Source organism: Sphaeramia orbicularis, chromosome 12 (genome assembly GCF_902148855.1).
Source record: "Sphaeramia orbicularis chromosome 12, fSphaOr1.1, whole genome shotgun sequence".
Classification (NCBI taxonomy): Eukaryota; Metazoa; Chordata; class Actinopteri; order Kurtiformes; family Apogonidae; genus Sphaeramia; species Sphaeramia orbicularis.
In genome coordinates this window covers 34,162,075-34,187,987 of record NC_043968.1, presented here as the reverse complement: position 1 = coordinate 34,187,987, position 25,913 = coordinate 34,162,075, and the positions used below count along the sequence as shown (strand labels likewise).

Here is a 25,913-nt window from a genome sequence, read left to right as displayed (position 1 = left end):
CACACAGATGAAGTTTAAGGATTCTAAACAAACAAAACTATATCATCTCGGGGCAAATTAATGATCGATTAGGTTAGAAATTAAGTTTCATACAAAGTTAAATAACTACAACCTAAACCAAAACACAATGAAACTATGAGCAAATCCAGTATGAACTTTAACTTCTGTCTTTTCTGCCACTTTTCAACTTTATGTTATGTTCACTTGATCATTTGTAGTGAGTAAAATGTGGAAAAACAGACTCAAATTGGAAAAAAAACAAACAGTAATATGCCAGTACCACTGCTGTTTTATAAGCAGATAGCTCACATCATTGGATGAATTCCACTTAGCTGGTACACTTCAAATGGCATTCAGAAAGATTATGATGAGAGTAAACAGCTTACTGTGTCCCTCCATCATTTCTAAAATGAATACTCTAACTTTCAATAATGTTGTTACACAATCAATGCAGCTGGCAGGGAACAAAACTGGCGCTGGATGTGAAGTTAACAGATGACTACTTTGTCAGTTACAAAGAAAGTCCAAAAAATACTGGGAGAAGGAAAAGATGTAAGAAGAAAAAAGATTAGAAGTTAGACAAATTATGACTAAAGTAAGCTATGGGATGTAAGAAGACTGTGACTGTACTACTACTACCACTATTATTATTATTGTTATTATTATTATTATTATTATTATTACAGACTAAAGATAATTATGTAAATCATCTGTGTCCTGCAGCTCTTATCTCTACACACACAATAAAAAAAAATGGATTCATATGAACATTTTTGCTTCAGTAGCACTTAAACTGTCAGAGTGACAAAGCTATCTGATGTGAAAGAGTGTAAAAGTAAGAATATGTCTGCTCAGCTACTTTCTCCACTGTGATTAAAGGTTTTCTAACTTTATGGGAGACAGCAGATTTCTGCAGGACACCAGTGATGTGAGTGCTGACACCCTCTAACCTACAGGAAGACACTGAGACCAGGACTTGTCGAATTATACAGTAGGAATAAAACAGAAAAAAGTAAAAGAGAAGAGCAAAGAAATAAAGCGTTACACACAAAGAGCCAAGCAGGGCGTACTCAGAAAGCGTGTCCTCCTGCCGCCAGGCTTGAAGGCCAAACGCTCCGACCCCCAGCTGAACTTTACACAGCCTGAAGAGAGGGAGGAGGGAAGATAAGAGAGGAGAGAGGATGGAGAGGGGAGATAAGAGAGGAGAGCAACAAAGTGGAAGGTGAAGAAGATAGAGGGGGAGGAAATGAGAGGGTAGAGAGCAACACGGTGACATGAAAGACAAAAAAGAAGGAAATACAGACAGAGGAGAAAGATGAGAGGGAGGAAGGAGACATACGAGAGAACAGACAGGAATAATGTAACAGTCAGTTAGCCATCGCACTGCATCGCAGACACAAAGAGAGAATTAGAGGACGATACAGTAGAAGACGTGAGTGTGTTGCTGTGCAGGAGTGAAGACAACACGACTGCATGCATGTGTCTTTACAAGCAAAAAGAGTATGAAGTGCTACTGTTATTGAGCTCAACAGTTGTGTGTAGCTGTATTGATGAGTATATTTTTACTGAAGTATGTAAGTTGGAGGCTTGCTGCAGCCTGCGACTTGCAGTTGCATGCCTACCTGGGGTGGGAGCACACAGGCTGGGCACAGAGAGCGCCGCCTCGCTAGTGTAGGCTGAACACAGGATATCACTGGAGGGAGAGGGTTTGAGGGGCTGGAGCAGAGTGCTGCTGCCTGAATCTGCTAATCCTCCTGGGGCTAACAGAGCCAGCTGGCCAGGGTACATGGTCGGGACGCTCTGGGCGGATAAAGTGCTGCCTGGAGATAGCACAAGGCGTAGGCAGGAGAGGACAGGGGAAGAACCACACACCGCATGAGGCACAAACGCACAAACAAACACGTAAACATAACAAACAAACACCCGACACCCATCACCAGAGGCACGGACATCGACAACCGAACACACACAACCACACAAAGAGACACAGGCAGGGAAAGCAGTCAGAAATTTTCAAGCTCCGAGCCTGCTCCAGCGTACACCCACATGCAGATTAACACACACACACACACAAGTGCACACGGATGCATAAACACAAAAATGGTGTAATGTTAGGCCAAATGTTTTTTGACAATCCTGACTGTAGAGGAACTAGGCTTAAAGATTAACATGTGTATTCTGGTGGTGAATTACTGCAATAAGCAATTTTAAAGGATCAGTTCAACCAGGCTACAAAAAAAGAGGCAAATCTTCTCACCTCCTCCTGTGACTGTTTAGCCATGATGGTGTTTTGGTTTCATTTATTCAGGGTATGCTGATATGAATGTGACTGATTTTGTGGTCCAGTTCTCACAGCAATCAAAACACGTTAAAGTTCAGCAGCACATATTTAAGGATACAATATTGTCCTGGATGCATAAGAAATGCACAGACCAATTGTAACTGGCCGGTTTTTGTGTGGTGGCCGGTGAGTTTTACAACTAAAATAATCAAATAATGTTGACATATCTAAAATACTGAACAAATGAAACCCAAAACTGACCACATGGACTCAAATGATTAGCATTAGGTGAGAAAATATTTTATTGCACTTGTAGGGTTAATACAGATTAATTAAAGTGGAGTTGTATGAGGTTCTCATTCGTAGTCACTGTATTGAATTGCTTCTCTGCATCAACCATCATCTACTGAAGGTAATACATTGGCTATGCATAAATACCACACAAAATCACTTATAAATAAAACCAACTAAGCCTTTAAGGTGAACCGAACCTCTGAGAAAAACATGTAACGTCCTACCTGGCTGTAATGGACTTTTGCTGCCATGCGTGGAGCTGGTTCTGGAAGATTTTGAGGACTTGCTTTTGGTAGGTCGTCTCCTCCTGCCAGTCAAGGCTATAACCGGAGGGAGCACTGCAGCCGGAGGAACCTGCACCAAAGTAGAAGGAAAATGAGTTTTTATTTAATGTGATGCTGCATACTGGTGATGATGTAACGGCGGTCAGTTACCTTTCCCAGCCTGGTGAAAAGACTGTCGATTTCATCCTTCTGACGGGAATGGAGGGCCTGAATCTCAAGCATGTGCCTGGTTGTAGAAAGAAGGGATAAAAAATAAGACCAAAAAGAGAAGTAGGAGGGCCAAGTTTTCTAGTGAGTTCTCAATGTCCCCTTTTCAAGAAGGGAAGGTGAGGTACAAGAGTGAAAAGATGGTGTTACGAGCACTAAAGAAATTAAGAGTCTTTATTTTGTCAGTGGGGGTTCACAATAGGGATGTAACAAAATGAAAATTTCATATACTCAGTGCCAATGAAAACGCAACACTTGAATGTGTTTTATTGTTCCTGAACTGCATCAATATGTATAAGTTTCACCTGTATAAGATAATCCCAGACAATTTCTTAACAACCTGAGACGGGTTGAGCTATTGTCACACTTGAATGAACTTGTCTGCATTCATAAGACTTGTTTTTCTCATTGCTCAGCAATGAACTGCTCAACTTAAGGAATCATGGTCAGTTAAGGAGTGGTCATGTTCTGTATATAAAGGCAAGCTGAAAAGCACCAAAATCATTTGCAATAACTCAGCAATGCCTAGACTGACACGTGACCAAAGATGCCGTGCTATGGGGCTCCTGGAGGCCGGAATCTCTGCTTGGCAGCTGTTGCGTCGTTTTGGATGCAATGTGTCCACCATAGTCAGGATGCAACAGAGGCATGAAGAAACTGGCTCAACTGCAGACAGACCTCGCCCTGGACGAGCACGTGTGACCACGCCACAGCAGGATCGCTACATTGAGCTGCAGCACCTCCGGGACCGCTTTGTGACTTTTGGTTTTGGGGGTCCTTGAGTTTATTTCTTTGTCCTTATTTTTTGTCAACAAATTTGGATGTGATTTTTTATTTTTACTGTACAGAAATGGCCTATGATTAATTCCAAAGAGCTTATGGAATAAAAATCCTCATCGATTTAAAAAAATATAAGAATCTTCAAGTGTTGCGTTTTCATTGGCACTGAGTATATCATGGTTATTGTGACTAAAATTATCACGGTTATCATTATTATCATGATATTGTTGAAATGTGCTCAAAATGTTCAAAAAGTACTAATACACAACCTGAAATAATTTAACCAAGTTGTATTTTGAAAAAATACCCCAAACAAACAAACAAACAAACAAACAAACAAACCCCAAATAAAATAATAGGCACAATGTACTTTCTGTTGGCAGAAACATTCAAATATTAACATGTAAACATCAAACACACAAATGTGCATTAAAGATGGAACCTTATAGCCATTGTTTGACCATTTTCCAGATCAAGTTTGAGTTGTAAGTGTGGTAATCAAACATGGTTATCATGATAATTAGAATTTAAACGGTAATACTAACCATCAGGAATTTTACCACGGTTTATCGTCACACCGGTAATCATTACATCCCTAGTTCACACACATAAACATGCACCACACACTGAAGGTTCTCTTCTGCCTTTAACCCATCACTAGATCATGCATGCATCACACACACATCAGCCAACAACTCTCTCGCCAGTCCAGGGAATCAAACCAGCAACCCATCGGCCACAAGCTCCAGCCATTTAGGCCACAACTTCCTCCATAAGAAAGGTAATTAAATACACAAGTGTAATCGTACTTTTCTCGGAGGCGATTGACTTCCCGCTTGAAGTCTTCATCCTCAAATTCCGAGTCATTGTCGCTGCTGATGTAGGAGTTGTTGAAGGAATTATTGTTGTTTAGACTGGGCAGGGAGGCTTTGTGAGCAGAGTCCGGAGTCAACGCCTGACCGGGATCACTGGGTCCGTTGGAAGCCTGGGCAGCCGGTGGAGGACTCTGCTTGGGTTCGAGGCTCTGCTCCTGGGCGCGACTTACAGAGAATCTACCAACACGGGCCTCAGGGTTGGTAGTGACCTGAAACAGAAGAGCAAATGATTAAATAAACTACTGAGCGGATGTAAGTGCTAAAGATCAAAGAAAGCGTGAGAAAACTAAGTCGAAAAACAATGAGTACAACAATGAAAACAATACAAGTTATACAGAAGCGGGACATTGTTCGTGCCATTGCAGAATTCTAATTCAATTCACCTTATTTGTCCCCTTGGGGATGTTTCAAGGCACAAACAAAAGTATAAAACTCTGAACTTTTATGACTAAATAAGATTAACTAAACTTTGAAAGGTACACTTGATAATTAATTCTACTGTGTGAGTGCAGAAATAGGTCTATGAAATTATGCTAATAGTATTAAAAGCACACAAACAGAACTAGTGCAGTAAAGGCTAGGTAGTTTACATACCATAGCAGACAAAAAAATAACGGTAGCCATGTTTAGTGACAAAAAGACTGAAAACAGAGTCATGGGAATACCTGGAAGCGTCCAATGGTTGTGGTGGGTTTAGGGGAGGGGCAGGGGGAATTTATAGGGGATAGATAGGTCTTCTGGGGGAGACCGTCCACAACGTCTCCACCTTGTCCTCCTCCTCCTTCACTTCTCAGGGGGGACGTTGCGGCCTTGTGCAGTGTGTTCTCTGGGCTAGAAAGGCTAGAGGAGGAGGAAGAGGAGGAGGTGGAGGAGGAAGTGGTGGAGGAAGATTCAGTGCAGGCCGGGGGTTGGGCAGGGGGCTCCTCAGTAGCCAATGAGACCTAAAGAAGCAGGAGAAAGACAGAAAAAGAAATGAGCAAGTCCAGGAATTTAAGAAACTACAAGAAAATCTGCATATGTTTTTTCTAAGCAGTTAGTTCTCTAAGACTTAAAGGAGTGATATTTTGCTTTTTATAAATGGAATTCTGCATTTTAAAACATTTCCCTGTGGTCTACATAAACTGTAAATGCTATGCTTGGGTCCAAAATTCTTCATTAATTCAACTCCACAGGTCCATCTTCAACCCTATTTCTGAGTAATGACACCAGAAAGGTCGTTTTGAGCGCTGGCCCTTTAAATGCAAATGAGCCACTTCATACCCCACCCCCTCCAGGTTGTTGGTTCAGCCACTTGAGTTTGTTAATGCAACCAACAACTGAACATTTTAGGTAATCAGCTCGAAGTTTGGACATATTTTCAGTATGGACTACAACCGCTGCTGCTGACAAACAATTATGTCGTACTTGGAGAAATGTTCTGTCGGAAGTCTTGACCTTATATGTGCAAATGTCGTGACGTAACTAGTTAGAAAACGTAACAAATTAAGCAGGAATTAAAACAGGTTGTTGAACTCCACTCGATTTTTGCTGGAATGAATATAAAGATAGCTTTGCAGCACCTGGAGGGTTCAAATTCAAACTTTATGAACTATTAGGGTCCAAATACACAAATAAATGAACCAAAGACTAATAAAAGTGGGTTTAGTAAAATATGACGCCTTTAAACAGCCACTGGCGACCAAAAGCATCTACTGATCTATAATGTTTAGTAACTGTTAAACCACTAATCTTATCTATGTATTTACATAATTCAGGTAAAACACAGTTTCTTAAATTTTCAGCAGCCTCAGATGTGTTTTATTTAGATGTTCAGAGGCTCTGTAGTCAATGACATGATCTGCGAAATAAAACCCATTTAGTTTGACAAATGACAGTGGTTGTAGACGCTTGTTTTTATATTCAGTTAATGATATAGTTTGCGAAAAAGCTCACTTTTTCTCAGTTCTAATATATAACTTTTGAATTTACAACAAACTTCTATGAAGATATCTACATGGCCAGTAAATTAAAATAGGAAACACCTGATTTTCACAAAAAAAAAAAATACAGAGGATAATGTTATAATAAATAGTGATAAATCGCTTCAAAAGGTTATATATAGAGAAAACTTCATTTGGAAGTCATTACAAAAATAGTTCTTGGTCTTTAAGGCTTAAAACTAAATCTTAATATAAGAAGTTTTTTGTAAACATACCAAAAGACAAACAAATACTGACAGTATGTGAAGTTTTTACCTGAAATCTTCCCAGTTTAATTCCTCCTGGAGGGGGAGCTGGAGCAGGAGTGGACACAGTTTCTTCCTCCAGACTGAAGGGAACTGATGGACAGATGTCAAATATATCAACCAGACAGAAAAACAGACAGACAAACAGACAGACAGACACCAGATGGATAAAGAAACAGATGAAAATCAATAGAGGTGCTAAATATAATACACATACTTGGCTGGTTGGTGAAAGGTATACTGCTGTGAGGGGCCTGGGGTGAAGGGGAGAGAAAAAGAGAGTTTAGCAATGAGCAGCATCATTAAATATACATACTGTTAGTATTAGATAACGCAGTATGGAGTATTTACTTGAGTATGTGTGCTGATAGGTACAGTCTCTGGGCTCAGTGCTCTCCGTAGCTGGGCATCGAGGTCCTCCAGAGGCTGCTGGGACTAGTGAAATAAAGAAATACTATTAGAAACAGAAAAGTAAGTAAGCACAAATAGGTCTGACAGCTGCATTTGATTAACAATATAAAACATAAATGATCTGAAAGCACACAGAAGCTCTGCATTTATATTCTGTGATACGCTCAGCCTTGTACGCAGTCAAACAATGTATGGTTTCTCCATTTTCTTCCCTCAACTTTTCAGAGTTGTTGATGTATTGGTGCCTCTAAATTTCACCAAGCCTTTTGCACCAGCACATAATCTTAGTTAGACAAGGTAAGGTGGTAGAGGATGTTCTTGACTTATTTTTACCCCTGGGAATTTTAAAAGCAATTAAAAAATAAATAATTAAAAGGAGATCTCTTGTGCATTCCAACTACAGCGGGATTATCTTAATCAAAAAGGACAAGTCTTCCTCATGGGGGTTACATAATAGTCAGAGTGTGTATGTTGTTAACTTGGCAGGTCAGACTTTTCATAAAAAAGGTACAAGTCAATGCTCTGTTGGATGTGATGTTCTACTTAAATTGGAGGTCTATTTTTAGACTGCACCATTCACAGCCACAACAAAACAGTCTGGAAATTAAAGAGAGTTCACTGTCTGTCTGCCCTGATTTACCACTCAGTCCCAGCAGCCTCATCTCTCCATGATTCTACCTCTTTTCCAGTTTCTATTCACCTACCAAACTGTTTTACCGTCAACACCCCCTTTATTTTACCCTAATTTCCTTTTTTTTATTTTCAGGTTTTGTTTTTTTTTTACATTTGATAGACAGAATTTCACATTCATTAAGAGTATGGGTGCATACATCTTTGTAGCTCAAGCTATATTTTAATTTGTTTAGATATAACTGAAGTTGATGTAAACTGTTTTTGCAGCGAGGACTTAAGTGAGGCTATGTTCACAATGCAGGAAAAAATGTTCTAAACCTGACTTTTTTGCCCATATGTGACCCATATCTGATTTTTTAATGACAGAACAGCACAAATCTGATTTTTTTCACATTAGACACAGGCCACTTTCATATAGTCACCTTCCTAAAATAATTGCTTAAGTGTTTGAATGTTTTTTTTAAATGACTTTTTTGTCCCCGCCATCAAATACTCAATATCTGGTTATTATTACTAAGTTTTGTTTTTTGTTTTTGGAAGGTGATGATATGTGGTGCTAAATCTCATACATATCTCATACTTTTTTGTCGTCGGCTTTTAATCATTGAGATGCTTTTTTGTTACCTCCGCCAGGCGGTATTGTGATCACTTTGCTTTGTGTGTTTGTTTGTTTGTTAGCAAGATAAGTCATAAAGTTATGGACGGATTTACATGAAACTTTCAGGAAATGTTGATACTGGCACAAGGAAGAAATGATTAAATTTTGGTGGTGATCGGGGGGGGGGGGGGGCGACCTGTCTTGGCGGGGGTCTGCGCTCTCCGAGTGCTTTTCTTGTTTTTGTTTTTTTAGATCTCTTACGTTGTTTTTACTAGATTTGAATTTGTCTTTGTTTTATGATGGTTATATTTTGTTGTTCTTAGCCCACTTTGCATCTTCTGTTATCACTGTTTTACTTGTTTATTCCCTTGTTTTATGATTTGTGTTCGGCACTTTGGCCAACTGTAAAGGTTTTAAAGTGCTTTATAAATAAAGTTGGTCTGGTATGGTATATTGGATGTTTGTCCATGTGACTTCAGTCTGAACTGTCATGTTGCATTTCATCTGATTTTTATGTCATTGAAATGTGACAGACATCACAATTCTGGAGGAGGTGTGGCCATATTTATTTCAGTTAACACAGTTAAGTGTGCTGCGTGTGACATCACACTTTCTTCTGGTAACTTCAGGACCGTAGACTATTCACACATGAGTCTGTTGCATTTAAATTATAATGTGAACAATCATGCAAAAAATAAGAATTTTGTGAGAATTCAGAGTTGAACATTGAGACCTGCAGTGTGAACGTGGCCTTAGACACAGTGAGAAATAATAAGCAACACAGTGTACAACATGCAAACATCTAATCAAAATGACCATAATGTTTTACTGCGAGAGAAACAGCAGCCATAAATAAGAAAAAAACAAACAAACACCTGAATTAGTCCAGGGAAGGATGGCAGGAGTTCTGAAGGAGGAGAGCTGGCCTAAACCCAGGGGAAAAGGTGATGGAAAAGGAAAAGAGTTGGAGAAAAATGAGAGACAGAAGAAGAGATTTGTAGAAGAGGTTATGAAAACAGTGTTCAACGTGTAGAATGTTAAAAGAAATGTCCATGCAATGCAAGTCATGAGGAAGGAAACACTTTTAAATGCCTGAAACTAAAAAAATATTACCTGTGACTTCACTCTAAGTTCAGCCTAACAGTTATATCTAAAAACATTCATTAAGACTACACTTAAACAAGTGGTTAAAAACCCACATGAAAAGTACATCACTCACCGGCACCCTGGATACTGGGGTTTTGGATGGAGTGGTCTGGCCAAAAGACGAGGCAGGGATTACTGTGGAAATTACAATAAAAAGTAAAATAACCAATATTATAAAATACAACCACACTCAAAAACGAGACAAGAAACACAATCTTCTCTTTACCAGTCTGTGCAGGTGTGGAGATAGGTGTCCCGGGGCCCTGGATCGGGGTAGGTGACCCAAGTGACCCCAGTGCCAGGCTGGAGGGGGGCTGAGGGGGGTTGACCACCTGGCCTGGGCCTGGTGTGGTGACAGATGTGGTGGAAGTGGACAATGGGCCCATTGGGGAGGAGGTACCTGCCGGGGAAGGCCCAAAGGCAGAGTCAGCAGCTATGGGGTCTCCCTGAGTGGAGGAGACCCCCCCACCAAGGTCCATGAAGAGAGAGCGCAGCTTCTTCTCCAGAGCCTGGATGTCGTCTGGTTTGCCCTGGGTCTCAGTGGACACCTCACACCTGAGAAAAACATGACCAAGTCCTTCAGAATCATTGAGAAACTAAAGAAACTATTTCAATGATATCAGGGTCATTTGTATTCAGATCAAAACTGTCGAATCAGTAAATCACTTCTGAAGGAGACTGAATAAAAACAGCACCGGAGACTTGTTTATACAGGAATACACACTGATGACATTCTGACCTGTAGTAAATGCACAATATCCTGTCAACGTGTATGAGCTGAAACCCTTTAATCAACATGTCGGAAGAAAAAGTTGAAATAGTTTTGGATCTGAATTGCTGAAAGTTATTCACATAGTAATCTAACTTTCAGATGAAGATAAATGGCAGATTGTTTAAAGTGTAAGCTAACATAGGTAGGTAAATGTCCAAATAAACAACTGAAAGAGTTCAATCTGAGTCAGCAGCTACTACCAGTCTTCAGTACTGTACATTTCATATACTATTTCTATAAGGACAGTTCTTTCTGTACCAAACAAGAGCCATCAGGAGATGTTAAATCTCCTAAACCCCCATAAAATCAACAAGTGGCACCTGTTAGTAAATACAGCTTAGTTTCATTGACTCCAAAATAATTCCATAATTCCCTATCAGTATATAGTAGTTCAAGTGGTCTGAGAGGACATCAGATGTCTATATCTACTGCTTGTGTGTGTTTTCAGGCTGCAGAAAATCCATCGTGTGACATCCTGATTTTGTCTAATCACAGGTGTTTTCAGACAGGTAGTGAGTTATATATGTCACTGACAGTTGAAATTACCAATCAGATTCTGTCCCGTGGATGTGACGCAATTCCTCTACTTGAAAAAGTGCTGTTTTCCATAATAGCATGAAATAACATCCGGTCATCAGTATTTATATTTTGTTTTTTTACCCCTCAGCCAACATCTGGCTTAAGGGGTATTGTAATTGTTTTGTCGTCTGTCCGTCTGTCTTTTTGTCTGTTTGTTCATTCAATGACCTAATCGCATTAGCTGAAGAATGCACTGACATATCTGCACCAAATTTATACTGTGAATGCATCTTGGCATGGAGCAGAAGCCTACTGAAAATAGTTGACCTTGACCTACTTTTCCAAGGTCAAATGGCATCAAATGGAGACATGACCCCTTTGTTGGGGTGATGTGTTCACTTGAAACAGCCTTGTGCAGTTATAATATCTGACTACTTTCAAATATAAATATGTATGTAACAAGTTTTACACAAAGACAATCTAATGTAAATTATAGGGCAGTAACTTTCAACAGAATCTTACACTATATTTGGCTGAGGGGGATTAAAAATGTGCAGCATGTTATGTTTGGATTTGGACTGGTAGGAGAGAGTTGTACAAAGAAGTTCTACATTTTAAAATCCTGACATTTTTTTTTTAACATCCAGTTTCACATCTGCAACTTTAAATCTATTGAGAGCAGAAGAACTGGTAATGTTAGAAAATGGCACCTTGAATCAGTCAACATCATATGTACACAAAACAGATGGACAGCAGACAGAAAGAAAAATACTGAATGGTTTTCCTGGAATGCTCCAGAAAAAATGTTGACAGACAGACAACATCCTGTTTCTGGGGCATATGCTAGGAGGATAAAAAAAGCCCATGGGGTTTGATAACAGACATAATGAGGAGAAAATACACACTGACCAATCTCACCTTGTGTCACAATCACCACATTGTGTGTGTGTTTGTCCAGGCAGCGCTGCTGTCTGTGGCTGAGAATGGACCAAAGTGGGCTGCACTGAGGGTACACTGGTGGTCACAGGTTGAAGCCCAACAGATAAGGAGGAGGAGGGAGGAGTGGGATGGGAGGAGCTAGAGGGAGCGAGCTGGGGGCCAGGGATGGCAGTGGTGGGGATGACAGATGAGGAGAGGGAGGGAATGGAGGAGGAGGGGGAGGGGGAGACGGAGCGATGATTGGAGGCAACTTCATTCAGTGGGAAGGCAGCAGAAGAGGGAGGGGAGGACACAAAGGGAACGTTTTGGGCAGAGGGGGGTGAGGTTATCTGCGTGGGGGTGGTGCTGGAGATGCTGGGTGGTAGCGCTGAGGTTCCACTGACGACTGGAGCTTGGGTCTGAGGCTGGGTGAATGCCGGCGGCAGAATTTGTGCTTGCGCCTGGGGCTGGGACACAGCTTGTGACTGAAGGATGGACTGATTCACCACCGCAGGAGGAGGGGAGGACGAACAAGGAGGACTGAGACAGATAGGAGGCCCAGAGGTGGAGGAGGAGGCAGGAGGAAGACAGGTATCTAAAGTGTGCTCCTGTGTCTGGTTCAAATGAGAAGGGACCAGTCCAGCAGCAGGATCAGCAGTGGGAGTGGGTCCACTGACTGTGGAGGTCTGTGCAGACATGGAGGCCCCCGCAGGCAGCAGAGGAGGGTGGGTGGAGTGAATGGTGGCTGGGGCGGTGTTGGGCCCGGCATCAAACTGGTTCTGTTTGAGTTCAGAGAAGGCCTGTTGTAAGCTGATGGCTCCAGCAGACTGGGACAACCCCAAACCTTGGACTGGAGTCTGTGAGGGAGCTGCAGCTGCAACTGGAGGAACTGGAAAAGAACAATGAACGGGAATAGAAGATCAAAATCCCACGTGTTGATTCTCAGAATGCAATAACCCCACTGAGACCTAGAAATGCATTTTTGTCCTCTGTAAGGCAAGGCAAGGCAGGTTTATTTATATAGCACATTTCATGTACAAGACAATTCAAAGTGCTTTACTTAAAACATTAAAAGCATTACAGCAGAAGCAATAAAAAGTATAGGCATGAGAAAAACAAACAAACAAACAAAAAAATCAGATAAATAGATAAAACAGATCAACAAATAAAAACAGACAAGCAGATAAAACAGATACTGAAGTGATGAATAAAAACTCTGCTCAAATGCAGCTGAGAACAGGTGGGTCTTTAACCTGTATTTTAAATAAACTGAGTGTTTCAGCTGATCTGAGGTTTTCTGGAAGTTTGTTCCAGACATGTGGAGCACAGAAGCTGAACGCTGTCTGGTTCTGACTGTAGGGGACGAGAGCTTCACAGCTTTATGTAATAAAAAAAAAAAAAAGAAAAAGAAAAAAATGCTATACACTGCAAAGGACATCCCATAAAAATGTATTGAAAAACTGTTGCATCATTCCAATCAAGACAATTAGTTAATGTAAAAGGCTAAAACTTTTACTTACTGGGTTTCAGGAAGATATAACAGTGGAATATCAGTCTAATCAAACCAAACTGAGATAATATAGCAACACAATCTTAATTTAATCAGAGTTAAATGTTTAAAATCTACTTTAATTTTTTTTTTCTTTTTATTAAATGTACTGTGGGAAACGACACCAGTAGCTGTTAAATGAACAGCAGCTGGTATCCTGTTGCTCACCCTTGCAGGCTTATGGACTCCATTTCTAACCTAATGGTAGTTGGTGCTGTCACTGCAGCGGAGCAGAAACATCACATACTTTATATTTTCCTGGAAAATTTAACCTGAGCTCTCTACACAGACATTGTTTTTTACGGTACATAATGATTTGATCAGACATAAAACATACTAGAATTGGAAAAAGTACGTAAAAAAACAATAAATACATTACACTTTCTTCACATTGCTCCATATAGCACCTTTAAGGAATATTTCAGGTGTTAGGGCATTTAGCAGCTGAGCTTCAGTTCTGTATGTGCCACTTTTTGCCAGAACCCCAATAGCTATTTATGTTTTAAATTTACGACTAAATCCAATGATTTTATTATTAAATTAAAGAAATGCCTGCGTGTTATTACATTTGTAGAGAACATTCAGTCTTTTGCAAACATTACAGTTTAATCTAATAGAAAGAGAGAGAATGTGTGTCTTAAGTAAACCATTCGTTTACTGTGTATTTTCTACCAGGGTGTTTTTACTTTATTTTTCCCTCCAGGAACAGATTTGCAAGTTCAGGAAGTTAAAAAACATGTAAAATAATCAGTATAATAATCAGCTGTACAGTTGTAATCTGCCAAATTCATTGAACACAAAATTATCTTTACCTGTTTCAGCAGGTGTTGCTGAAGCAGGAGATGAAGGAGACGGAAACAGCTGGTCCTTCAGTCTGGCTTCAGGGACGGGGCTGACAATGAACTTACGACCTGCTGAATGGACCACTTGTGCAGTAGCACTTGAGGGGGTGTCTGGGATTGGAGAAAAAAAAACAAAACAAAACATCACTGTTAATCTGTCTCTACAGTTAATTTAGTCAAAGACAGAAGGAAGTCATACGTGTGAATGTTTTTACCTGGCATGGGGACAGATATGGCAGGAATCTGCTGCTCCATGCCGCCCGCCATCTGAAAACCATCACACATTATCAAACAGGACGAAAGAAGCAAATCTCCAGACGATTCACATCTTAGCCCTTTGTAGACTATTGCCGCAAATTCACCTTAACATTCCACTGTTTTTGTAATAAGGTGCAGTACCACCTGGTTACCTGGTTATCTACAGGGGTTGGACAAAATAATGGAAACACCTTCACCTCAAGATGATAATGCCCCAATCCATACAGCTAGAATTGTTAAAGAATGGCATGAGGAACATTCTAATGAAGTTGAGCATCTCGTATGGCCGACACAGTCCCCAGACCTCAACATTATTGAGCATTTATGGTCAGTTTTAGAGATTCAAGTAAGACGTCGATTTCCACCGCCATCGTCTCTAAAAGAGTTGGAGGGTATTCTAACTGAAGAATGGCTTAAAATTCCTTTGGAAACAATTCACAAGTTGTATGAATCAATACCTTGGAGAATTGAGGCTGTAATTGCCGCAAAAGGCGGACCTACATCATATTAAATTATATTTTGTTGATTTTTAAGGTGTTTCCATTATTTTGTCCAACCCCTGTATGATCCCTGATGTTTATGGATCAGTTTTAATCCCCTGTTTCAGTATTATTTTTGTGACATTGTGGTGATTTTGTTTGGATTGTTGACTGGGGAAACTGTTCCAGGGCAGTACCAATAAAATAATCTACATTCCTGAGACTGAAAAAGTTTTATAATTAATAATATGCCATTTATTCCTAATATCAAAGTATGTTTGCATCGTATCTACTGTATGTCCTGTATTCAAATGAACAATTTCCTCTTAATTTAGCATCTGTAGCATTAAATAGTTTAATTTATTACATAATTACATATACATTTAGGAAGTAATGAAGTTAATCTTATGATACTGGTGCATAAAAAACAATAATTGTGCAGTTTACCTGGCTGTTTGTGTCTCTCTCCAGACCCTTCTCATCAGCGTTCTCTATCACCTCTCTGACCTGCTCGATGAACGACTCCCTCTCACTCTCCAGGATAAACTCACTTTGGACCTGAACAGGTAACAACAACACAAATGTAGAAGAGTGTGGGATGGAAAAAAAACAAGGACAGAGTTCCACTAAAAAGTGATAGGATGTGTAGCCACAGATGAATAACTCTGTGTTGCGTGGGAACCTGGTGATGAGTCCAAAAACACAAGGACATCACTGCAATTATGTCTGCGTTAACGGTTGAGGATGACATAGAGTAAATAGCAGTAGCTCTGGTATCTATATCATAATATTGGAAGGGCTCAGAGTATCTCTGTGTGTGTATCAGCCCAATTCTGACAAATGTAGACATTTTTACTGGCCAGTTTGGTGCCTACAGTTGAAGAATAGTCCCATCGCCACATTAAATATCTCACCAAGTTGATATGAGCAATATTTTGGGAGATATTAGTCATTTTGGAATACAACAGCCTTACAATCACATTGCTCGGTTGACAGGAAGTTTAGTGAAATTATGGGAAATTAACGGGAAATTAAGTTAAAAACAGGAACGATGCATTTACTAACTTCAGTCCCTAGGTATTGGTATTAATATAACCCATGGTTCCCCATGGCTCAATACACTAGTATAAAACATATTCCAACATTCCAGAGGAAAAGGTTTGGAGCTAAAGTAGTCAAAGTAGAGACGACTGTGTACCATGATCTGTGCTATCTCCTCAGGGTTATCGCCATCCAGGTCAAATCTAAAGGTCACCATCTTCCTGTTGTGAGTCTCCAGCTGACACTCTGCAACCCTGTCTCCCCGATTAGAGATCTACAAACACATACACAGGAAACAATTAGAAAGAAAGAAGGAAACAGGAGTTTCTGGACGAGAGAGCTATGATTACTTTTATTACAGCTCTGCAGTTCCTTATGGTTCATAAAATACTAACACTGAGCACAGAGGATTTATTGTTCAATCATAACTTTATAGGATTTGTGAAAGGTGTTCTTACACTCAGAACATTAAGCTTCGCCTTGGAGATCTTTTCATGGCGCGATCGGCTTCTCACAGACCGCCTCTGGTGTCGCTTTGTGGATCGGCCTTCATGGCGACCACCTCCTCCGTCGTTGCCGTCACTCAGACCTGAAGCCTCAGAGTGGCCACTGAATTACAGAAAAAGAGAAAGGATATCGACACAAAATAAGGAACAACATCAAATGCAATCAAGAATGGTTGTCTGTGTGTTGATGCGTTACCTTTCAATGGATGACTGGAGTTGAGGAGGTTGTAGTTGAGATTGGGATGAGTCTGGAGGCTGAGGAGCAGAAACACACACACACACGGATGTACATGAAAATACAGACGCAACCCTACGGTCAACTTCAATGCAACAATCGCACAAACACCAAGGAAATTTCACGGGAAGAAAAAGTAGAAGGATAGGATGGAATATAAGCAAAGAGTGAAAGCAGTAGGAGAAAAACTAAACTAAACTAAACTTACAGAAAAGTCCTGAGAAAAAGAACATCAGGATTGGGACTAAAAATAAAAAACAGTAATAAAACAAAAACTACTATGACATACTTTACATAACAATACATGCTACACTACACACAAAAGAATACTTGAACTATATCTGTCAGGCTTCCAATAACACATACAGTTCTTCTGTCTTTTATGAACTATCAATCATCAGCTATTTCATAGACATAAAAACTAGGGCAACTTGTGTACTTGACCAAAAAAAAAAAAACTAGACTACAGAGAGTGACTGGCTGAGGTTTGTAGTTTTTATAGATACTTAAATCTTTCACTGGTTCAGATAGACAAATCAGACAACCCTTAAATCTTTTCCTATGATAACTACTTAACCATCTTCCTTAAATCAGTATTGACACACTCAAACTAAGGAAATAAACCACTTAAAAAAAAAAAAAAGAATATAGACTATTCTCTGAAATCTTGCCATCACTCATCCCAGAAGTGAGTATTTCTTTTTAAATTTTTGCCACACAATTTCAAAGTATCACTTCAACTGTAAATATGAATCAATACTAATTACAATAACCTCGCTCTTAACGTTGAAGCGTAGCTAGTCACCAGAGTTACCCATAAAAAAATCTTCACACTCACCCCTTTTCCTTCTAACTCAACAAGTAGGAATTCAATGCAAACACTGACCAATTCAAAGACCCAGTGACTGACTGACTTTTAACAGGAGCCAACAGAGTCAGCTTCATTAAATATGACAGATTATGGATATGACGTCCACGTGGTGGGCTGGACTGTCCGACACCAGTACCTGGGGAGGGGCTTCCATGGGCGTATCGGTCGGGGCGGTGACTACACTGATGATTGGCACCACGGTGGCCAAAGGCTGAGGCACAGGTGAGGGCACACGAGGAGGAGGAGGAGGAAGAGGAGGAGGAGGGGAAACAATAGTGGGCCCTGCCCCGACAGCAAGTGGCAGAGGAGAGGGAGGGGATGCCACAACCACTGTCGGCATGGTAACAGGAAGGGATGATGACGGAGAAGAGAGGGTCACCAAGGAAACGGAAGAAGTAGAAGGCGCTACACTGGGCTGAGTCGAGAAGGCAGGACCGAGAAGAAGAGGGGGAAGAAGAAAAAGAGGGAAAAAGGCAAAGTTTGATGAGGCAGAGGACAGGTGGGAGGAAAAGTGGAAAAAAAGAAGTGGACAGAAACCAGGCTAGAGATCAACTGTGACGGACGTCCACAGACCAGCGAGTCTAATGCCAAACACTGTGGTAATGGGACAATGAAAGCTGGGGTTTATGAGCAAAATGTAACTTGAACTTATGAGTCTTTATTTGTCTTCATGATAAATCATGTTTAAATAAAGACGTCAGCAACAGAATGACACATCCATAGTTCACTGACCCACTACTACTACCACTACTTAATAAACCAGACCAGACAACACAGACGCAGGTGAAGTCCATTAGTGACAAAATACACAACTGTGTGACAGGACAATCATGTGAAAACACACCTGTCCAACAAAACAACACATCATGCAACCATTTAGTACAACTCTGTACAGATGATTAAAGCTTATTGTGGATGGAAACCAAGCAAATTACACAATGTAGATAGATGGGCCATACACTCTGAGTACCCATCTTCATTTCCAACAAAAAGCTCATGTATTTACAACCATGCTTTTAGAAAGATGGTTAGAGAGAGCAACGGTTTAACACTACAGAGGAATACAACACGAGCTAAAGTTTATCAAAAAGCACATCGACCAGAGGGTCACAGGACATCTTCTGTCCAGATCATGACAGATTCACCTCTAAGACACACACAGAGTATAGACAGATGAGGTCCTGCCCCTTCTAGTGTGTCCTATGGGATCTAATTTGGGAAAAAAAAATATGCATAGGGGTCGACGGTGAGAGATACGGTACTTTCCAGACTATAAGCCGCTACTTTTTTCTCACACTTTGAACCTTGCGGCTTATACAACGATGCGGATCAAGTATAGGGGGCGCTCTAGCAGGAAGCGCAAAAGTGAGACAGACAGGTGGAAGAGGTGATGCGAAGAGGAGAAGTTTTAAGCTTAACCTTTAACAATCATTTTGCGTGTCATGCAGAAACCCTCATCATGGAAAACACACGAAGAAATGCATATGATGCAGCTTTTAAGTTAAAAGCAATCGATCTGGCCATCCAAGAAGGAAATAGAGCTGCTGCATGGAAGTGTCAACAGAAGAGACGCTGAGAAGGTGTGAGACGGAGCCTTTCTGAGGCTGTTCAACTCCGACACTGAAGAAGGCGACTGCAGTGTTTTCAATGCACAGAAGGAAGATAAAGATAGCGATCAATGACTTTTCTGGGTTTTTTAACCAGCTGTGTTACTGCTGTTTTACTGCCTTGTTACAAGCACTGTTTGGAAAAAAGCAGTTAAGGTTCGTAAATAAATATTTAAATAATCTTTCTGTTTCCCATCTTTCTGTGTAAATATCTCATGTTACAATGTGGACACTTGCGGCTTATGGTCAGGTGCGGCCTATATATGTACAAATATTTTTTTCTTTTAAAATTTGGTGGGTGTGGCTTATAGTCAGGTGCGGCTTATAGCCCAGAAAGTATGGTAAATACTTTTTGTGTCTGTTGGAACTGTATCATTCGCACATATGATGTTGGGAAGTTTACAACATAATTCTACAAATCAGGAAAGTGGCAGTTTGAGGTAAAGACAGTAAAGTAACATTTAGTTTAGGGTGAAACAGCTTAGTGGACTGCATCACTTGTTGCAATAAAAAACATGGTGATATCAACTATAGACTGGTGATGCAGAGATACCATCAGCCACTCAGATCAGATCATGGAGAGAGAAAGTTATCATGACATTTACCCCACAACTTTAAGGTGTATAGTTTTTTTTTTTTTTTTTTTTTACATATATTTACAGTCTAATAAATCAGCTTTACTGATTAGCTTAAACTGACAAAAAATAATCCTTTAAACTGACAAACAGCATATGTGTAAATGGTGTAAATTTAGCAATGAATTTTTAGGCAACACCATTTTTTCCCCAAATATAGGTTCCATGGTCCAACCGCAGCAGCAGCAGGACTTCATCTCTCTATACTATACAATCACACATTGAAGGACACATAATCCAATACTCACATATTAAGAGTAAATATGTACAGATGCATGAACATACATACATCAGCAGACATGAAATACCTGAACCAGAGCTAGCTGAGCAGCTTGGTACAGAAGGAAAAGGTGTTCGATACTAGGAAACGGACTGAGATCACAGAACTAAACACACACACAGAACCAACCAGTACGTGACGGGGTACACAAACATGCAAACAAACAGACGACAAAGCAAACCCGGTGATAATCACAGGCAGCATGCCGATGAGCCATGCAGAAAACAGAGAGAAAAGCAGAAGAAAAGAGACTGAATGGACAAAAGACAAGTATAAAGTCAAGGGCAACATGTCGCAAAGATGGAAATAACTTGTTTCAGCTATGAATTAAGCACCGATATAGTGTGGCTACTTACTGATATGTGCAGTACTATGCAAAAGATGAAGGCAACTAGTAGGTTTGTTGTTTTAGCAAGATTAGAATGATATATTATTTATTATAAATGCATTTCCCAATCTCTGTAACAACATACGATAGCATTAAAAACAACTTGAGAAGTGAATTATCAATGTCTTCTTCTTAATTACTGAACCAATCTTCTAGTGCACAGGTGACAAACATGCGGCCCGGGGGCCAAATCCGGCCCGCCAAAGGGTCCAATCCGGCCCGTGGGATGAATTTGTGAAAAATTGCAAAAATTACACTGAAGATGTTAACAATCAATGGTGTCAAAATCATTTTAATTCAGGTTCCACATACAGACACATACAGTCCAATTAGATTTTAAGTTTGTCAGACCAGTAAAATATTATTATTATAACCTATGAATAATGACAACCCTGAATTTTCTCTTTGTTTTTTTTGGTGTAAAGAAGTAAAATTACATGAACATGTTTACATTACCAAACTGTATGTTAACAAAAAATGTGAATAACCTGAACAAATATGAGCAAACAGAAATGTCTTAAGAAAAGTAAATGCAATTTTACCAATATTCTGCCTGTTACTAAATGTTTTGTGCGATTGTAATGCACATGTGTAAAAGATAAACTGATAAACTGAGGGATAATAGTGTTAAAATTGCACTCATTTTTCTTAAGACAATTCAAGTTGTTCATATTATTCAGATTTTTAAGGAAACTTTGTAGATGTAAACCTGATCATAATAGAATTTTACTTTTTTCACTTATTATTTTACTTGTCTAGCCCACTGGAGATTCAATTGGGCTGAATGTGGCTCCTGAACTAAAATGAGTTTGACACCCCTGTTCTAGTGTTTTACACCAGGTTTCATTCAACACATCTCCAATGTTTCGTATTGTTTTGGGAACCTGTTGTCATGAGAACAAAGATCACACTAAATACTGTCTGTTTCTTATACAAGTTGTGTAGTTCATATTTTCGGTGAGTTTTCAATGCTGTGCACGATATTACCATCTATTTTTTGTTGTATTTTAATAAAGAGACTGGGAAGTAGATAAATAGTAACATCATAGGAAAGGGTGGCCTAAGACTTCTGCACAGTGTTGTATAAGAAAGTACTGTGTGTTGAAGGTGATGAATGCAAATATATTTAAGTCTGAGTACTGTGTTGGATAGATTGTTTTACATCATTCATTTTGAGGGGAACTGTACCTGTGTAGGTGCCTGGGGCAGAGATGTGTGTGTGGGGCTCTGGATTGATGTGCTGCTCGACTGACTGGAAGAAATGACCTGAACACAGAACGAAACAGAGAAAACACTGAGACAAACCAACATGGGCATCAGTATATGTTTATAGATGTGATAGTTTTTCGACTTGGGTAGTTTCCACAGAAAACCTGAATGATCTAATGCATAAATCTACATCATCTTTCTACATTAAATACTTTTTTCCTCAAATAACACTGAAACAGATTCTGATTAATTCCAGCCGAATCGAAAACACTGCAGCAAAATGTTAAATTATCACAAAACCTCAGTCACAAATGAGATCAAAATATAAAACCTTGAACTGCGGCTGTCTGGTAAATATTTAGACTATAAAAGCGACCTTTTACAACTTTAAAAACAAGAACAAAATGTGCGTTCATTCTCTTGGAATCTCTTATTACCATCCAATTTTATGCTCAATCAAATCAGTTTAAAGCTGCAATTAGTTCATAGAAATTGCTTTGCACTGGGGGCAAACACCCGTGTTCAAAAAGACTGGAATATTACTGTGGGCTAAGAGCCAGCTCTGTGGGAGTGGTTACCTTGAAGCAATGGCAAAAACTTCAAAGAGGATGCCGATTTAGGAGTTATTACTGATTAAGCACAAAATACAGAGATATTTTAGTATTTTAGCTTCATGGAGTTCAGATATAAAGAGGATGCAGCATTACAGGGTGAAAACTGATGTAAAATGGAGTTCCACTGATATGCCTGAGTCAGGGTTTATACAGGTTTATACAAGTTAAATTTAACCTTTTTATGACTACTTAGAACAGAATTCAATGCCCCTTTCACAGCCTATTTCACGGCTATACTGGCAAAAATTCATGACTCCTAGAATGTTGGAAAATATATTTATTTACTCTACAGCTTGATTCCCATTGCTCCAAGCTGAACTGATTTCTTGGACAAGGTGCAGCAAACCTCAAACAGGTTCCTCTCCACTCGTGTCCACCAGGTTGTTATGACCCAGGGTCATAATTTGTCATAATTCATTTATAAATCAGTGGCGGCTGCTCATCTTTCAGAGAGGGGAAGCTCATTGTCGGCTTATATCATAAAAAAAAAAATCAAGTTATTTAAACATAAATTCGGCCCTCCATTCCTTTTTAAGAAAATGGTCGTATCGTACCAAATAAACAAGAAAATGTTGAAATTATGTTAAATTGAAACACGGAAGTACAGTGAGTGTGTTTTTATTTACAGTGCAAGAAATGAACAAGTAATTTCGTAGTGGTTTCTCTCTGATTTCACAGCAGAATGTGCGACGGTATTAAACTGAACTCTGCCAAGTGAAGGAGTAGATCTCAAACTAGCTGTCAATAAAACAGGATTCAGCCTTTCGACTGATCCTCCAATCAGCACATGAAATCCTGGCATCCAGCCCGGCCGAGCTCCGCCCACAGCTCCATTCACTCCCAGAGACGCCGGGCATCCAGGTGCGGGACAACATCGTGGCATTTTTCCAATTACCGTCCAGTTTTGAGGCAATGAAAAAAACTGTTCCACTCAGTCCCATTGAAGTGCATGGACGCTGAGCGTCTATGGGCAAATGCAGTGAGCAGAGATCGTATGAGAAAACAGCGCAGGGATGAAACGGGAATGTATGAGAAGTGAACAACATTGAGTCCATTGATCTGTGATAAAGCTGATTCTGAACGAAGTTGTCTTTGAGATGAACGTGTTCTAACACATTTGTAGTCAATAAAATGTCAACACAACCGTACATATTTATATTTTTCATATCTTGCAGTCTATGAGAAATCGCCACTGGTTTATATGTATACTACAAACAAAAAGTTAAGGATATTTCTTTTTTTTTTTTTGTCTTTTTTTTTGTCATTTTTAAAAAGTTAAGGATATTTCTTTTTTTTTTTTTGTCTTTTTTTTTGTCATTTTTGCCATTTGTAAATAAAACTATGTCTGGTCATTAAAAAAATGTATTTCAATTCAGTACACACTCACTAAAGTAAAAAGCACTGTGCAAGAATCCCAGCTGAAAAAACAGCCCCAAAATTAAAAATATCCTTAATTTTTTGTTTGTAGTGTATGTGTTTTCTATTATAGCGTGTGTTTTCCCCCCAGTCCTGTAGGGGTGCTGGGCCTTTTGTGTTTCTTTGTTTCCCTTGCAGGAGGAAGCTGCTGATTGGTGGAGCCAATTAGACTGACATTTAAAAATGGCCCTGGATCCCACAACTCGCTCTCTCTTTGCTCTCTGCCAGCTCCCAACAAGAGATCCTGTGTGTGTTTAGTTGCCAGTCATCGTGTGTTTGATTGTGTCTGTGATAGCTTCTAATTTGTATATAGTTACCTCCGCCAAGTGTAATGGTGGAGGTTATGTTGTCATCGGGGTTTGTCTGTCTGTCTGTCTACTTGTTTGTTTGTTCGTCTGTCTTTTAGCAAGATATCTCAAAAAGTTATGGACGGATTTGGATGAAATTTTCAGGAAATGTTGATACCGGCACAAAGAACAAATGATTAAATTTTGGTGGTATTGGGGGGGGTGACACTGATCTGCCTTGGCGGAGGTCTGCACTCTCCAAGTGCTTTTCTAGTTGTAAATTTTTTTTTTTTTTTTTTTTTGTGAATCAGTCCAAGTTTCTGGTAGGGGAGGGCAGCTCTTTTGTTTTCAACTTTTCTCCTGTTTTTGGTTTAGGGATTTCAGGTTACTTTATTGTATTTTATTCCTCTAATTTATTTTGGGACAGAAAATTTAGGTTTAACTTTGAAGAAGACTTTTTTGTTTGTTGTTTTAGCTGAGCCCTCCCCTAACCCTCCTTGAGTTGTTTTTAAGAATAAACACTTGGAATATAGTTTTTTTTGGTCTGGCGTTTGTGCGTGGGAGTTGGGAGTCCTGGTTAACCCCCAGGCCAGGTCGTAACAAGGTAGAGAATGATCTTTTCTCCAACCAAGCATTATTATTAAATTTGCACTTCCCCATGCTTACTTTTTGCTTGTGAGGTGCCCCTTAAAGTTCCTAAAGTCAGCTTTCTCTGGCAACAAACAGCTGCACATATGAATGTTCTGTGATTTATTTATTGATTTACTTTGCACATACATAACACTGATCAAAGACATAATAAAACTATAAACTGTAAGGTACAGGGAGAGGCAGAAAACATTAAATTTTAAAGCCTCCACCTTGTGATCATTCTCACAAGGGGCTGCAAAGTTAGAGATAATTGGTTCCTAACAAGTTTATGGCAACATAACTTAAGACCTATAATATCAAATGTAATACCTTTTAAAGACTTTTTTAAGGTATTAAATGCAGATTAGTAAATTCAAGACCTTTAAGGCTTTTTAAGACTCTGTGGGAACCCTGCTGAGTAGACGTGTAGTCCTAAGGCACAAGCGGACTTGTATAACCCAGACATTTTTGACGTATTAATTTCTTGGTTTGGTTATTCAATGTTCTCTTCCTTAATGCTCCTACCTGCTGGGACGTCCCGGGTGGAATTGCCTGGGCAGTAGCAGAGACCAGCGGGGGTCCGGACGTGGGCTGGGGTCCCGGAGTTTGAACCTGCTTCTTAGAAACAGATGAGGAAATCGAAGATGGACAGAGAAGAAGAGATGCAATGTTGTGGAATATAACAGGACAGAGGAAGTAGGTGAAAAAGTGGCAACAGGGAGAGAAGGATAAAAAAAAAAACAATTAGAATATGTTTGAAGTGTTTACATAAAAAAACTGAGCATGAGTGCAAACACAAAGTATTTCTGCTGTTCTCTACTGAATTATTTTAGTAGCGATTTACTTCTTGTGTTTGCACCCATGCACAAAAACAACACAACATACAACAATCAATCCGGCAACAGATATATGCACACTACTACCTACTGTATGCATATACACACAGAGACAGCGTGTACTGTAGCGTTTACAGCCACAGTACTGGGGTTAGGCAGGGAGTGAGAGCAGGGTTTGTCATGCAGGTCAGACCTCATTTGATTGGTGATAATAAGTGGATGTTATACAGTGAATAAAGCACAGTAGCAGCTGAAATACTGACCAAAAAACACAAAACAAACTCATAT

At 39.7% G+C, this 25,913-nt stretch overlaps 1 protein-coding gene across 3 annotated transcripts in view; it reads right to left on the bottom strand.

The window, feature by feature from the left end:
* Positions 1–25,913, bottom strand: part of wnk1b (WNK lysine deficient protein kinase 1b) — a 122,390-nt gene that overhangs the window by 9,919 nt on the left and 86,558 nt on the right. Inside the window, exons 14-35 of one of the 3 annotated variants that reach the window (XM_030150377.1) lie at positions 25,315–25,407; positions 21,822–21,899; positions 17,860–18,138; positions 16,814–16,872; positions 16,570–16,720; positions 16,269–16,385; positions 15,518–15,628; positions 14,549–14,600; positions 14,304–14,444; positions 11,943–12,831; positions 9,960–10,288; positions 9,807–9,868; positions 9,463–9,513; positions 7,297–7,380; positions 7,163–7,199; positions 6,956–7,038; positions 5,387–5,662; positions 4,656–4,930; positions 3,010–3,085; positions 2,800–2,929; positions 1,623–1,820; positions 1,071–1,142 (exon numbers count right to left, since the gene is read on the bottom strand). In XM_030150377.1, coding sequence (XP_030006237.1) covers positions 1,071–1,142; positions 1,623–1,820; positions 2,800–2,929; positions 3,010–3,085; positions 4,656–4,930; positions 5,387–5,662; positions 6,956–7,038; positions 7,163–7,199; positions 7,297–7,380; positions 9,463–9,513; positions 9,807–9,868; positions 9,960–10,288; positions 11,943–12,831; positions 14,304–14,444; positions 14,549–14,600; positions 15,518–15,628; positions 16,269–16,385; positions 16,570–16,720; positions 16,814–16,872; positions 17,860–18,138; positions 21,822–21,899; positions 25,315–25,407 — 3,643 coding nt within the window. Of the gene's footprint in view, positions 1–1,049; positions 1,143–1,622; positions 1,821–2,799; positions 2,930–3,009; positions 3,086–4,655; positions 4,931–5,386; positions 5,663–6,955; positions 7,039–7,162; positions 7,200–7,296; positions 7,381–9,462; positions 9,514–9,806; positions 9,869–9,959; positions 10,289–11,942; positions 12,832–14,303; positions 14,445–14,548; positions 14,601–15,517; positions 15,629–16,268; positions 16,386–16,569; positions 16,721–16,813; positions 16,873–17,859; positions 18,139–20,273; positions 20,352–21,821; positions 21,900–25,314; positions 25,408–25,913 lie in introns of all 3 variants that reach the window. The other 2 variants (XM_030150378.1, XM_030150379.1) reach the window with 2 other exon arrangements.